Below are 15072 nucleotides of genomic sequence, written 5' to 3' on the forward strand. Positions count from 1 at the left end.
GAGCGCGCGGGGCACAGGCCTCCCCAACGCTGGATCTCAGAGGCCCCAGGCCAGGGAGAGGGGCTGGGCTCGCTCCCCAAGAAGGGTGTGTGTACCCCGGGCAGAGCGCGCGGGGCACAGGCCTCCCCAACGCTGGATCTCAGAGGCCCCAGGCCAGGGAGAGGGGCTGGGCTCGCTCCCCAAGAAGGGTGTGTGTACCCCGGGCAGAGCGCGCGGGGCACAGGCCTCCCCAACGCTGGATCTCAGAGGCCCCAGGCCAGGGAGAGGGGCTGGGCTCGCTCCCCAAGAAGGGTGTGTGTACCCCGGGCAGAGCGCGCGGGGCACAGGCCTCCCCAACGCTGGATCTCAGAGGCCCCATCAATGGTTCACCAGCGGCTCCATCAATGGTTCACCAGCGGCACATCTTTACGCATCTAGCGCCAAAGGTCCAACAGGAATACGTTATGCCTGGCGCTCACCGGGGCGTTGGTTAGACCCAGGCCCGAGCCCACCAAACCATGCCCGACGGGAGACCACCCTTCCCGGCCTGCTTGTCGGGACGTCCCGCGCCTGGAGGTTTTTGCCCGACACCCACAATCTCTGACCTGCCATCAGGTTTTCGGGGAAGGCGAAGAAATATGGACTTAGTCTCTGACAGTCCAGTCGCCAGACCCCACGGTGACTGATCGATAGGAGCTAGTGTGGCGCCCCAGGGGCCAGGCCCCCACCCAGGCCCCCCAAAGCACCAATGGGGTCGGCCTCTATGGGTGTGGCAGATCCTCCCCGTCCTGGGCGCTCTGTCAGGGAGGCGTGGGGGTGTCCCTCCGCACACAGCGCCCCCCCTTCCCGCCCCGATCTGTGGGTAAAGGACCCAGATGGCCCGTCTGGCTAAATGACCCAGAGCTTGTCTGCTGCTCAGCCTGCCCGCCAGCCCGCCCCCCTGGACTCCGTTTCCCCCGCGCCGATACTCGGCCCGTGCCCCCGCCCCACGCCCCTCGCCCTGCGAGGGCTGGGGGATGTTCGGTGGGTTCGGTCGAGTCACCCGGCGTGGTGAATCGAGGCCCCAGGGGCAGCGTAGGGAACGAGCTGGTGTGGGCTTCGATTCTACCCCCGCCTGAGTGTGTGCGTCTGCATCCCGTCCGTCCGCCCGCAACGCCGCCCACCCCCTGGGTTTATCCTTGCTGGCTCCCGGCTGACCCCCACCCCGCCTACCCTGCTCCCGGGGGAGTGAGGGTGGTTGGTTGGGAGGGGAAGCTAGTGGACTCCGGCGAGGTGAAACGTGCCAGGGTCAGTGGTGCCGGGGTTACGGGCTGTCTGGACCCCCCTTTCGATGGTTGGTGCGTATTCCATGTTGGCTGTAGCAGGTCACAAAAGCTCCCGCGGCTGGCGCGTGTGGAGCTGTCCCCCCCCCCAATGGGGCTCAAACAATCCCCGTTTTGGGGTGGAAAAAGTGAACGTGAATGGCTGTGGAAAAGCTCCCGCTGGCCAGAACAGCAAAATGAAGGGGGGATAGGGAGTGAGGTGGGACACCCCTTCCCCAACTCGAGTCGTGACAAGAGAGAGAGGTGTCGAACCGCTGACCGGGGCAACGATGAAGGGGCGGTGGGGTGCATTGTTTAACGGGACACCCCCTCTGGTTCCTTTGAAAAGGGGGGAAGGGAGTGAGGTGGACACCCCTCTCCCCCCTACTTGAGAAGTCGTAACAAAATAAGGCTTGAACCGAATGGATCTCCGTAGGGCATCGGCTTACACCTCCTGGTGCGGGGGGGGTGTCCTTCCCCTTTAAGAAATACGGGTGCACCAACGTCATGACGCGGAAGTAGACGCCGCCTCCGGCCGCTTATTAACCGCCGCACGTGGCGTGTGGGCCCCTTTCCCCCTCTGCATTGGCTCTAGCACGGTCATGGCTGAATGTGCCCTATGCTTCAACGTCTACAGCCGGCTTGCGCCTCACCTGACGGCCGTTCACAAGGTGGCCAACTCGGACGAGAAGCGGCTGCTGCTCGCGCTGGCCGCCGGCCGCGTGGACACGCGGAAGACACCGTGCCCGGTCCCGGGATGTCGCCGGACGCCAGCCCGCCTAGACAGGCACTTGAGGCAGCACGCGGAGCTCTCGACCTCGGGAAGGAAAGAGGCTATGGGGAGGGCGAAACGCCGGAAAGTAGCTCGGGAGTTGCAGTGGCTGCGGTCCACCCAGCCTGCAATCCCCGTCGTGTCCCAGCTAGCATCGTCCTCCGAGGGGGAGCGGGACTCGGAGGACCCAGAGGCCGGCCGCCCGTGCGCCGACCGCGGCTGCAGGCGCGCCACCGAGCGCATACAGGCTCAGCTCACGGACCTGGGGAAACAGGTTACCAAGATGCGGTCCACCCTGCTCCAAATCACACGCCTCTACCGGGAGCTAAGGAAGGGAGAAGGGGGGAGAAGGAGGAGGAAGAGGGCCAGGAGAACCAGGTCGCCTCCTGCACCACCGCCTCCCGGGCGAGGGGCGGCCGGAGGTCCGACGCCCCCCGAGCCTCCGGAGGCTTTGGAGCCCACTGCCTACCCGTTCCCGGACCACGTCCCCGCGCTGAGTTGAGTATATTTCAGGCACGTCACTGTCGCTCTGCTGGGTGTGTGGCTTCGGGGAAGTTGACTCTTGGTTGTGCTCGTTCCACAGACCTTCTCTTGGGGGAGTTCGAAGGGTACCAACTGGGCAGCGAGCCCACCCCCCGCCTGCGGAACAACGTCACTTCGAAGCTGGGGAGAATCAAAGCCTTCCTTGGTTACATGGCCAGGGGCACCGCGGAGCCAGGGGACTTCCTCTTCCTCAACCAACCAGCCCGAATCCGAGCGTGGGCCGCCCGGCTAGGTCAGACGCGCATGGCCGAGTCCACCAGGCAGCACTACCTGAAGAACGTGGCTCAGTTCCTAGACTACCTCTCGGAGACGCCGCCGGCCGCCTGTCAGCTCTCCAGCACGGCTCTGGTTCTGATTCGAAGGGAGGTCAGAGCCCTCATCCGCGGCATACGCCGGCGTGTCGTCGTGCACGAGGTAAGGACCAAGCAGGCGAAGGAAAGCCGACTGATCCCCAAGGCCAGCCTGGTGCGCTGTCACCGGACCGCTGGGAGGAAAATTCCCGCCCTGCTAGGTAAGCAAGCCCTTCCGCCGTTCCAGCGATTCCCCCTGTTCGTTCTTCCGGGGCACCAACAGCCCTTGGTTCATCCAGCCACGTCTGTCTGCCCCTCTCCCCCGCGAATGGGACTCATTCGGGGGGGAAGGGGGGCAGACCGACGTGGCTGGATGAACCAACAGCTGCTGGTGGCCCTGAGAGGAATTGTGCGTTTCTTCTTCAGGGGCACCAGCAGTCCATGAACTGCTGGTGCCCCTGAAGAAGAAACGCACAATTCCTCTCCGGGCCACCAGCAGCTGTTGTTTGAGCTGCTGGCGCCCCGGAGAACAAGTCACCAGCAGCCAAGAGCTGTTGGTGACCCAGAAAGGAAATAGAACCGTCGGTGGTCTAATCTGTCTAATGTCCTTCACCAGATAGCCTCGAATCCAACCCAAGCACTAGGCAACAGTGGCGCTTCTATGGCTTTCTGACTGGCTACCTAACCTCCATCTCTGGGCACCGCTGTGGAGTCTTCCAGAATCTCACAATCCAGGAGGTTGAAGAGGCCTCCAGAAGCCCCGACGAGTCTGCTTATGTCATTAACGTGAGTATGGCGCAAGTAAGGTGGGGGTCACCAGTAGCATGCTCTCTCACTCACTCACTCACTCACTCACTCACTGCTTGTTCTCTGATGTCAGATTACCACTCAAAAAACAAACAGAGCCTTTGGGGCGGCTCAGCTGTCCCTAAACAGGGAGGAATACAGCTGGTTCCGCAGGTTTTTGGCGCTGCGGGCTGGTCTCCCCGGAGGGAGCCAGGCTACCTATTTCTTTTTCACTTCCAGAGCCAGTCCTTGTCGGACCCTGAACAAGTACTTTCAGTCTGCTTGGCTCAGTATGGGCCTTCCAGGCAAACCCACCTTTACTGACGTACGCACTGCGATCGCGACTCATGTGAGTAGGCATTGTGACGCCCCTGTAACTACCAGCGGCGGCTTCTATCCTAATCAAGCTTCTGTCTCTCTCCGACGCAGGCAAAGAATGCATACTCTTCAGAGGATCGCCGCAAGGTGGCGCAATTCATGTGCCATGACACTTCAACCTCAGATAAGTTCTACGCACTTCACCTCGGACCTCTCCAAGCACGCGAGCGCCGCAGACTCTTTGAAAGGGCCCTGGTGGAGGAGGAGGAGGAGGAGGAGGATGGGGAGGCAGCGGGCACTGAAAGCCCCCCGCGGAAAGGGCGCAAGAGGACAGAGACTTCCGTCTCTCCCCTGGTAAAAATCACATTCTCTTTGGCGTGGACAGCAGAACGTATGGCATTGGCTAACTTCCCTTTATGTGTCTCTTTTCCAGGAGGGAACCAGCAGGAGGACGCTGCCATGGCGCCCTGCCAAAGGGAAAAGCCAGGGCGCTCGCCCGCTCGAACAAACAGAAGACTCTGAATCGTCCTGAATAAATATTGTACAACTTAACGGTCAAATGGTGTTCAGTGTCTTCATTATTCCTTTTATTTATTATCTGTGTGGTAAAAGTAAATTCAGTGGGGACAAAAATGAGCCCTGTCTTCTTAGTTCAACGCTGTATGCCTGCTGCGTCCAGGTCCTGCCTTGGCTACGTTCCGATTGGGACAGATTAGCCCTATCTTGTGTGTTAAAAGTGTCACGTGGGATGCCCTCGTCCAGGTTCTGCCTTGGCTACGTTCCAATTGGGACAAACAATCCCTGCCTTGAGTGTTAAAAGTGACTCGCGGGACGCCCCCGTCCAGGTTCAGCCTTGGTTGATAGCTCATAGGGAGAATGAATCCCTTTTCCAGCACAAGGGGGTGATGGGCTGGACAAATCTGTCCAGGTCTGCAAATGCTTTGAACGCCCAGAAGGCCTTGAGTCCAATTCTGTATATTAGCAAGCTTCTCCCGGGACAGCTCGGTCCTTAGAGATGCATGAATAGGTCAGGACAGGGCAGCTGTGGAGTGGAGGTTAACTTTATGGAGGAATACATTTACTGCTTCTAACAGCAGCGAATGTTGGATAACTAACATTGACCGAATGCCCTTCAAGCAATAAATATACAGGAATGATAATAAATATGCAAAAATAAGAGCTTTAACTATAATTATACTTGAAAATCGTTTATGTTTTGTTTTTTTAGATTGACCATTTTGAGATTCTTCAGAATAAAATGTGGGATTACCCAAGCAAACCTGTTAGCTTGATGCTAAATAGTTGCTATATGAAAGCTAATTTGTTCTGAGTACTTTTATTGTTTCTTTGTTGAAGCCAAAATATTCGGGTTGATTATTAGCATGCTGCTATACATTTGCTACTTGCTACAATCATTTTGGCATGTTACTTTGCTGCTAAAATGTTTGGATTGTTTACTAGCATGTTGCCTGCCCTATGGTTGCTAAAATGCTTTGAGTAAATTGTGCTTTGAGGTTGCTGATATGTTCAGATTGACTAATAACAGTGGCTAGTGTTCTGAATGTTTCTTAGCGTGTTTCTTTGCCGTTGCTTAGATGTTCTGATTGTTTATTAGCATACTGTTATACACTTGCTAAAATGTTTTGATTGGTTATCCGTGTGATGCTACACAGCTGAAATGTAAATAGCAAATTTCTATACCGCTATTGAAGTGTTTTGGTATATCTTGTTGCTTTGTGGCTGCTAAGAGATTCTGATTAGCATTTTGCTATGGAGTTGCTAAGGTGTTTAGAGTGCTATTAGCTTGTTGCTACGCAGGGGCTAATGTGTTGAGAATGTAAGTAGAATTGTTCTGAATGATTCTTAGCATGTGTCTTTGCCGTTTCTAAGATGGTTTGAAATGTTATTAGCATATTGCTATAATGTTGTTAAAGAGTTTTGAATCATTTATTTACCTCTTTGCTTTATAGCTGTGCTTTTTCTCACCGCAAATCATATATTTGTTTACCAAGAAAAGTAATAGCACACCTCTGCTCAATACATTTCAAGACCTCAGGTGTATTTTACACATGGACACCTGTAAAATCTGACTAGCAATATGTTAATCAGTATCATAAAGTCTTCCTTAAACTCCTCTCCCACAGCCCTACCATCAAAGCAACCATGTGCATGACGAATTCGCCGGTAATGATATGACAGCCAGCTGGGATGGAATTTACAGATAGGATTATGTGCCAGAAGAGATTTATATGAGGTAAAGGGCAGACTATGTAAGCACGGTTTAGGTGAACAGGGAATGCCGGAGGTTCAGGTTAAATATACTAAGCAGCTGTGATTTTCAGAAAAATCTGCAGTGCCACAGCTGACTCAACTGGCTTCTTTGTCATGGTAATTCCCTTTCTGACACCGTCCAATCAAAGACATTTCCAGCAGATCAAGTTAGCGCACTAAAAATTCAGATGCGCTACTCTCTTTGAAGGTAATGATGGATGTGTTGTGATACCTGCACTCCTGATTAAACAGAGGACATCATGCTCCTGTCTCACCTCCACAGCTTCCTCTCTACCTCCAACAATCATGTAAATACAAAAAGGACAAGGTTAAACTCTGAATACAATGTGCACATGGTATCAAAACAGAGTAAATGGAAAAAACGGCATTCTTGGCTGCAGCAGCAGATACTGTAGCAAACAAAATGTCACTGCCGAGTGTTTTGCATGTTTTGCTTAGCAAATCTGGCTGAATAAATCATGCATGCAAGCATAAATAAGACTATGTTCCATGAATGTAACTACAAAGGGGTCGTGCAGCTAGTGTAACAACCTCTGGGAGCACGGTTGCTCTGTGGCAATTAGTCAGAAAACTTGCCGGAAGAACGTCCTGCAGCTGCCTTTTGCGGTTCTTCAGAAAGCCTGCCAAAAGACAGCTGCGAACATTCTTTGTTTAGAGGTTCATTTTTATAATCAAGGCTCACAATTAAGTTGCCACATTGTTAGCCATCTGCCTTCCTTCGCTAGCCTCAGCTGAAGGGTGTAAAGAGCTATTAGTGTGATAGAGAGCTACATTAGCAGCTAATGTGGATTATTAGGATTCTGGGTATCAGAATGAGACTCCAATTTTGACTGACAAATTGTATACCTCTGGTACACCTTCTGTTCAACGAAATATGTATATGCGCAGTTGAAAGTATTGGACAAAACTTGAATAGAACATTCTTTACCCCATGTTTTTATAATATTATTAAGTGTATGTAGATTATTAAGTTATATATGTAAATATATTATTACACAACAGTTCTGTCTGGTTCTATTTGCTGATAGCCGTGCAATATTCTGCAAATAACAGCACTTGTACAACCTCTTTACCCTTCACTCTTGTGTATTACTCCGCCCATCTACAGCCACAAGCAGAGGACACTCTACAGTTTGACAAATATTGCTGCTGTAGGACAACATACTGTACTTTTGAGGCTATTTTAGTTGGGAATGTATTTGTTTAGATTGCAACTATGCAGTTTATTTATAAGGATAGTGCCTATTTTTAAATATTTATAGTTTCAGAGCATCGGATTCAGTGCATCACTCGCCATCAGCCTGTCTGAGCAGACCAAAGAAAGTGACGGTTGATGTTCCGCCACAAAATGGCGACAGACCCTGCACAATAACTCCTTAGGGGAGAAAAACAGCATTTTCTCAGTGCATGTTTCAAACTACAGCTGAACAAATAATTTTACATCATGTAAGATTTATCGCTATTTTTTGTATTTTGTAATGCTGTATTTATACCACAGAAACTGGTAGTGTTAGCTTTGCTCTGGCTTTTTCGGGGTTAATTATTGTGATATCCAGATTGCAACAAAGAAATACTGGGAAATGTCTGTAGACTGATGGCATTTCATGCCATTCAGCCTTATCATCTTAAAATGTAAGCAAAAATCATCTGTTTTGTCATCACTTTAGACATTACGCAAGAAAATCATTTAAATACTAGCTTTAAAGTGATTTCTGTGAAGTAGCAACGGTTTCTGCTGGTCTGACGTCATCTGCAGATGTGAATGAGTGGCGGAAGAAAGTAGTTCCTCATACAAAAGGGTTTTTGAGACTCTCTATGTTTGATTTTCTTTTTTATACATATGATTATGCCGTCAAACTATAGTATGAATGCAATATCACACTCGTAGCAGTGCGATATGGCTGTATATCGGCACTGGTGGGATACTAAGCACAAAATAGGGACGCAACGCACCACAATATACATCCAAATCGCATTGCTAATGCTGTTATATTGCTCATATATATAATATTTTTTTTATATTTCAATAAATGTAAAAAAAATTTAGTTATAATAAACACAATACAAAGTCAAACAAACAATTAGATCAATAAAAACAACTAAATAATAATAAATAGTAACAAAATGTTAATTAATCAATTATTTATTGCTAAATCTTCTGTAGTAGTGTTTATTTTACTATAATTTTGGTAAACTGGGGTTAAATGTTGGGAAATGTATCCAATAATACACATCTCTCTCCTTCTGACTGAATTTCAAAATGTACAAAAACAGGTTTAAAAAAAATCCTTCTGTCCCTGAAGTCAATTGCTTCTTTGTCAAAAAAGTGCCAATACCCTTAACATTAATTAAGCTTGCTTAGGTAAAAAAGATGAAGTGTTCTGATACATATTGGCATTTCATCCTCTGAATTTTTGGCTACTTCATTAAAAAAGGTGGACAAAGGTAGAGAAGGAAAGACGAGGGAGTGCTGACGTGAAAAGAACCGGGCTGCGTTTGCAATCTCACAGGGAACAGCGAGAGATAAGCACAAAACTTGGCATTAGAAATGCGCTGCAAAAGAAAGAGTCTGCCCTTTTTTTAAGGTAAGAAGGATAGTTGAGAGGGCAGAGAATAAGAAACGGTCCTCATTTTTGAGTCAGCTGTCGCAGTACTCTTTGAAAAACAGGACACGCACCTGGTAGGGAGGAAAAAAGCGTATGTTTGGAAAGCCTAGACCATATCTTTCGCTCTGAGGAGAACAGAAGGCCAAACACCGCATCTCAACTGGCATGAGCCCTTTGCTTTTTAACCTCCCGATCTTCGATGCTGGAGGTATCCCTGCCTCGCAAAAATTTACCCACGAGCACTTTTAACATCTAACCTGTGTGTGATAATCGCACCATCTGGATCCTTTGTTTTCGTTTTCGTCGCACCCTAGGGAATCCGCCCCTATTTTATTTCTTCCCCGACTGTGCTACATCAAGAAGCTAATTATGGACGTAGCTGCGACCCCCTCCTAAAGCTGTTTAAACTAGCTTGTCACCGGCTGGGTTTGATGTGCCGTATATGTAGCCGAGTGCAATTAAGAACGACGAGTCGAACCTCTAATTCTGGCTCTTTTTCTTGACAGGACAATTTCTGCTCTGAGGGTGAGAAAGTAGGAAATCATTTTGCAGACTATCAATAACAGATTGAAGGAGAGATTTTACAGTAGCACATTTTACCTAACTAATTTTTGTCAGGTCGCTCAAAGTCAATACTTTTAGCATTGAGAAAACCTTTTACGTCAGGATTGTTATAGTTATAGTAACTAGTTAGTAACTATTGTTAGTAACTAGTTATAGGCTGTCTAAGGGTATTTAAACTCCATAAATCAAAGGTGCACAATGATGACATTACAAACCCTCATTATAATTTTTTTGGTCAATGGAGCCAAGAAGATATTTTGTTGAGTGTTAATGCTGCACTTTCCCTTACATTTAAAGGGCTGTAATAAAAGAAATGGTCAAAAAATTATGAAACACATAACTAGAACATTAAGTGGAATGTATGATAGTACAGCCGATTCGAATGTTATCACTCGATTGAATGACCACTATCAGTGGTTATCAGCTGATAAATATGGGCCAGTAGGGGCCTTCTGTGCTTACTGGTAGCCTCAGAAGGCTGTTATTATCCATCCACATGGTTAATCAGCTATAGATCACAAAAAGTAACAAGAAATATTTATATGATTTATTAAATTTCATATTAATTTTATTAACGCCTACCCCTACCATAACCCTAAAGCCAACCATTACAGTAATGTAAAAACAGCACTGGATCTGGAGTCTTTTCTATTAGCATAGCTGATTAACCATGTGGATGAATACTTGCCCATATCTATCAGCTAATAACCACTGATAACTCCCATTCAACCAAGTGATAACATTCGAAGCGGGTGTATAATATGTGAGGTACAGTATATTATTGTTCTGAAAGTACTTATAAAGGTCATTATTTGAAGTAAACAACACTGATATAGATCTAAAATGTTTGTCAAGTTTGATGTTATTAACACTGGACATATTTTTGTGAAAGTAAGATATTTCACGTTTCATCAAACTACTTTTATGGTTCTTTTTTTGGTGTTTTAAATTTAAAAACAAGCTGCTATTCAGCCTTATTTTGTAGCAAAATGAATAACTTTTATTAGAAAATACTTTTTCTGAATGCTTTCAATAAGTTTCTGTGAGACAAAAAGTAAATCATTATTCCCAAAAGACTCCCTTAAATAGGGCTGAAATTTAGTTTACCGTGTTACTAGATTTAAAATCTCAAATTTGAGAGAAAGCTAACATGAGAACACTTTAGGTTTATCGTAAAACTTTTGATGTATTCAAAATTAAAACTATTTATTTATGTTATTGTTTTTAAGATTATTTTACCAAAATGTGAGTGACTAACTTGTTGTCATGTTGCCCGATTTAAAATAAAATGTCATGCTTTCATTAAACTTTCATTGACTTTTGTTTGCTTTTCACACAAATATATTGTACAGCTTTTGATGTCGCCAAATTTATCAAACTAATTTTTGGTACTTATCATTGTATAATTATTTTAAGTGTGACTGCTCATATAGCCATTCACTCATCTCCTTTTGCACTTGAACAGTATAAATACAATAAAAATCATAATGAGCACCACTCCTCGCAACCCAAAACACATCAATACTCAGAAATACTGTATAAATCAGGTCAAAGTCTTACAAAGAGCAAACAAACGTCAAAACGGTCAAGAAATGCCGCACGATCGACAGATGCTGGGCATTTCCAGTCCGTTTTGATTTAAAATGAAATACAATATTTACAAGTAGTACCAACCCACCCATCTCAATTAATGCTTATGTAAAAATACATAAACAGTTACCTAGAGTGTTTTCTACATTGAACGTACGAAATAACTTTCCTCGTGACCGATCCACTAAAATGCGATGGAACATTGACGATAATAAAAAGACGGAAAAGTAAAACCGTTATAGTCCTTGTAAGGTCCAGCAGTTCCCCTCGCTGATGATCGTAAATGGGGGTCGACTGAGCCGGACGAGAAGGGGGGGAAAGGTGAAAGGCCGTCGGATATCAAAGATAAGGAGGTTGAGGTGAAAGGCTGGCGCAAACGGAGGGGGATTATTTGGTTAGAAATGGCCATGACCCTCCTGTTGACCTCGATGGCCTCCTCCTGAGCCGTGCCTCTTGTGCTTTCTGCGCTCGTGGTGGGACTTGTGGTGGTGGCGTCTGTAGCGGTGAGACCTCCGTGCTGAGGATGAATCAGAAATCAGGTCTGAGATATTGATGTGTAGATTAATCTTGACACCATGAAGATTCCAAAACAAGACTGTAAAGTCATCCAGCCATCAAACACACAACAAATTTTGCTAAACCAATAATTATTCAGAAACCAGATATCTTTTTTATTAAAAATATGCATTGTTTTTTGCTAGTGTGTGCATGACACTACAGTTCATTTACTTACAGTGCACATTAATTTTCCTTCTCAATTATTAGACGCTTTGGACAACAGCCTTATCTAAATCAGTGTTTCCCAACCCTGTTCCTGAAATCACACCAACAGTACATATTTTGGATCTCTCCTTTATCTGACCCATTCATTTCAGGTTTTGGACTCTCTTCTAATGTTCAGATGATTTAATTCAGGTGTGTTTCAATAGGAAGAGGTTGAAAATGTGTGCTGTTGGTGTGCCTTCAGGAACAGGGTTGGGAAACACTGATCTAAATGACTAAAGTTTATGTGAGGAAAGCAAAATGTAAACTGTGACTAGTGTTGTGTGTAATCAGTTACAATGCAACTAGTTACTGTAATTAAAGTATTACTTAAAATGTTTAGCTAATTTAATTAGTTACTTATACTTGTTTAGTATACTGTACATATATTCAACAAGAAAATAAAAGTTTTAAAAGTGAAAGTTTAGAAAGTGAAAGTGAAACCTTTGAAAGTGAAAGTAAAAGTCGTGATATCTGGTTAACCATGGTGATCCATACTTGGAATTTGTGCTCTGCATTTAATCCATCCAACTGCACACATACAGCAGTGAACACACGCAACATGAACACAGACCCGGAGCAGTTGGGTAAGGGTGTCTTGCTCAAGCCATGGTATTAAATGTGGTAGGAGCACTGGTTATTCACTCCCAAAAACGCTGGGACTCAACTTGTGACCTTTAGATAACAATTCCAGCTCCCTAACCATGGCTTTAAGTATGAAAGTCATCATTTATGACTGTTTACAGTAGGGTTGTAACGGTATGAATTTTTCACGGTATGATAATCGTCTAAAACAATACCACGGTTTTGACGGTTTTGCGGTATACGGTATGTTACAAATGTTACAAAATAATAGAACAGTGAAGCAAATTTGACTTTTTCCAAATAATATATTTTTAGTTACTATAAACAACACCACTTACAATGAACAAATAAAAATAAGAAAATAATAAATAATGTGTCAAAGTCCAAATAAAGTCCAAATAAACATGGTGCAAATCCTCAGTAAAAAATAGATATAAATATTTACTATACTATAAATAGTTACATAACGAAAATAGATTCAATATGGAACATCCTTAGGTTTTATGTGCCAGCATGGATATGGTTGTCTATGGATATGGATATGGTTGTCTGCAATGCAGACAAACAGCTGCATCTTCATTTACGTCTTTTGAAAACAGCAAGAGCAGCAGTTCGTCTTTGCTGTGTCACTGTTTTGTCATGTTTCTGTGCTGCTGTGCATGCAAAAGTACTTAGTATGAGAATTATTTCATGCAAAACTTTTTTTTTGCGTTTTATTTAGCCGCGCATAAATGTATGCCTATCTCTCATTCCGTGTTGTTCAAAAAGCTTGGTCCACAAACAAAAGTGAAACCTATGCTTATTGGTTGTGATATAGCGAGTTTGAACCAATCTGGGCATGGAGGAGGGACAATGCATCAATGTATCATGTCTGATTTGTCCGGAGACACAGTGACGAGCGTTTCTTTGTCAAATCAGCGTTGTCAAATGTTGATGACGTAACCGCACTGATTCCGGAGCCTCTGAAAGTCCGTGAATGTTATGTGATACAGCACTGGAAAGCTGAGATTCTCTTCTTTATGCCAATCTTTGAATTGTATTAATCGGATCAGCGGATCAAAAGTTATTAAACATTTAAGAGCAATACTTATTTTTAGCCGCGGGCGGCTGTCTCGGTCTTTAAGGGTTAAAACCGTTGATATGCAATTGTTCATGGTATGATAATCGTGCACGTTCAAATCGTGGTAAACCGTCATACCGGTATATTGTTACAACCCTAGTTTACAGTATAGTTGTTTTCATGTACACTCACAATTACAACAAAAAAATGTCAACAATACTGATAAAACAGTACTGATATTAAATGGAAGTGGACTTCTATCCCTCACAAACTTGTTTTGGAATCATCATGACTTAAGGCCAGCATAAGCTATACTGTATATATATATATATATATATATATATATATATATATATATATATATATATATATATATATATATATATATATATATATATATATTTATAGCAACAAATCATGATACTCACACTTCGTGCAGATGATCTTGGGCCTGTCCCATTTGCCGTTGGCACGGCACTTCACGGTAGGGACGTGACGCTGGAGGAAGCCATCGCCGCACTGGTAACGCACCACAGAGTGAATGTCATAATGAGAACGCTTCCGGCCAATCAGGAAAGCATTGTCCACGGTGGGCGGAGTTCCGCATAGTACTGCAAAACAGACAATAATGTAACACCTACGTTAAATTATATCCACATTTAGTCAGATTTAATTTAAGTAAAGATTTACTAAACATTGTGGCTGATATTTAAGGCTATATTGGTCCGACTTCACCATAAGGTTCCATATAATGCTAATGTATTTATATAAGCAAACAATATTTATTACAATATTTATTAATATTAGTTAATGAAAATGAAGTTGTTCATTGTTAGGTTTTGTCAACTCACAGAGCATTAACTAATGTTAACAAGCTCAATTTTAAATTTTTAATAATGCATTAGTAAATGTTGAACTACGATAATAATGTAACAAATGCTGTAGAAGTATCATTATTACTTTATGTTAGAATATACAGTAACCAATGATAAAGTAAACACTTATTATTGGCCAACATCTAATACATTATACTGTCCACTGTTTCATAATATCCATTGTTTCTGTTGTTAAATTGTGAACGCTACTGCGAATGATGATCTATGGATGCCAACTGTCACATACATTAGATACCACTTAGCCACTTGACATTGAGTTGCAAAACCCTTCAAAATAAAAAGTTAATTAAAAACTATATGAAAAATTATGCATTAAAAAAATAAAATCAATCATACAGCAAATATCTAACAAACAAAATAAAAAGCCATATAAATGCCATCATACGGTAGATGCCATTTTTCAAGTTCCACCCAAGTGCTTGTTACCAAAACAAACAAAACAAGTTAATTCTCCAAAACACCATATAAATAATCATTAAAAACAAGAACAGTGTAAACAATGAAAAACAGATACATCTTAAGATCCCTTCAGTCAATTCATGAAGAATAAAATCAAGTCTCACTACATCGTTTCCATTGAATTCAAGAATAGTAGACCACAAAATGGAAGTCAGGTAGCTTCTGCTTCATGTCCAAGATTGAGTAAAATCTTGCAATATCTATCATAGGTAAAATGTGAAAAATGAATCTAATTCAGCCCTAAAGCACAGCAGCCTACAGTGACATTA

At 44.3% G+C, this 15072-nt stretch overlaps 2 protein-coding genes across 8 annotated transcripts in view; one reads left to right on the forward strand and one right to left on the reverse strand.

Moving 5' to 3' along the window:
- Window positions 1-662: 662 nt before the first annotated feature.
- LOC110439253 (uncharacterized) lies at window positions 663-4549 on the forward strand. 4 transcript variants are annotated; one of them, XR_012398124.1, is made up of 5 exons: window positions 663-2549; window positions 2636-3106; window positions 3502-4020; window positions 4101-4343; window positions 4423-4549. XR_012398124.1 is itself a non-coding variant. In XM_073937759.1 (3 exons), the coding sequence occupies exons 1-3, from the start codon at window positions 1883-1885 to the stop codon at window positions 3993-3995; spliced, it is 1632 nt and encodes a 543-aa protein (XP_073793860.1). In that variant the 5' UTR covers window positions 663-1882; the 3' UTR covers window positions 3996-4549. The 4 variants fall into 4 exon arrangements, 3 of the variants coding, with proteins under 3 accessions (XP_073793860.1, XP_073793859.1, XP_073793858.1); XM_073937759.1 differs by having other exon boundaries at window positions 3502-4549; XM_073937758.1 differs by lacking the exon at window positions 4423-4549 and having other exon boundaries at window positions 663-3106; window positions 4101-4112.
- Window positions 4550-10428: 5879 nt separating this feature from the next.
- Window positions 10429-15072, reverse strand: part of ncanb (neurocan b) — a 292758-nt gene continuing 288114 nt past the window's right edge. For all 4 annotated transcript variants that reach the window (XM_073937755.1, XM_073937754.1, XM_073937756.1 and 1 more), the window contains 2 exons: window positions 13877-14059; window positions 10429-11558 (listed from right to left, as the gene is read on the reverse strand). In XM_073937755.1, the coding sequence (XP_073793856.1) occupies window positions 11437-11558; window positions 13877-14059 (305 nt within the window). In that variant the 3' untranslated portion in view covers window positions 10429-11436. The remainder of the gene's footprint in view (window positions 11559-13876; window positions 14060-15072) is intronic.

Source organism: Danio rerio, chromosome 22 (assembly GCF_049306965.1).
Source record: "Danio rerio strain Tuebingen ecotype United States chromosome 22, GRCz12tu, whole genome shotgun sequence".
Lineage (NCBI taxonomy): Eukaryota > Metazoa > Chordata > Actinopteri > Cypriniformes > Danionidae > Danio > Danio rerio.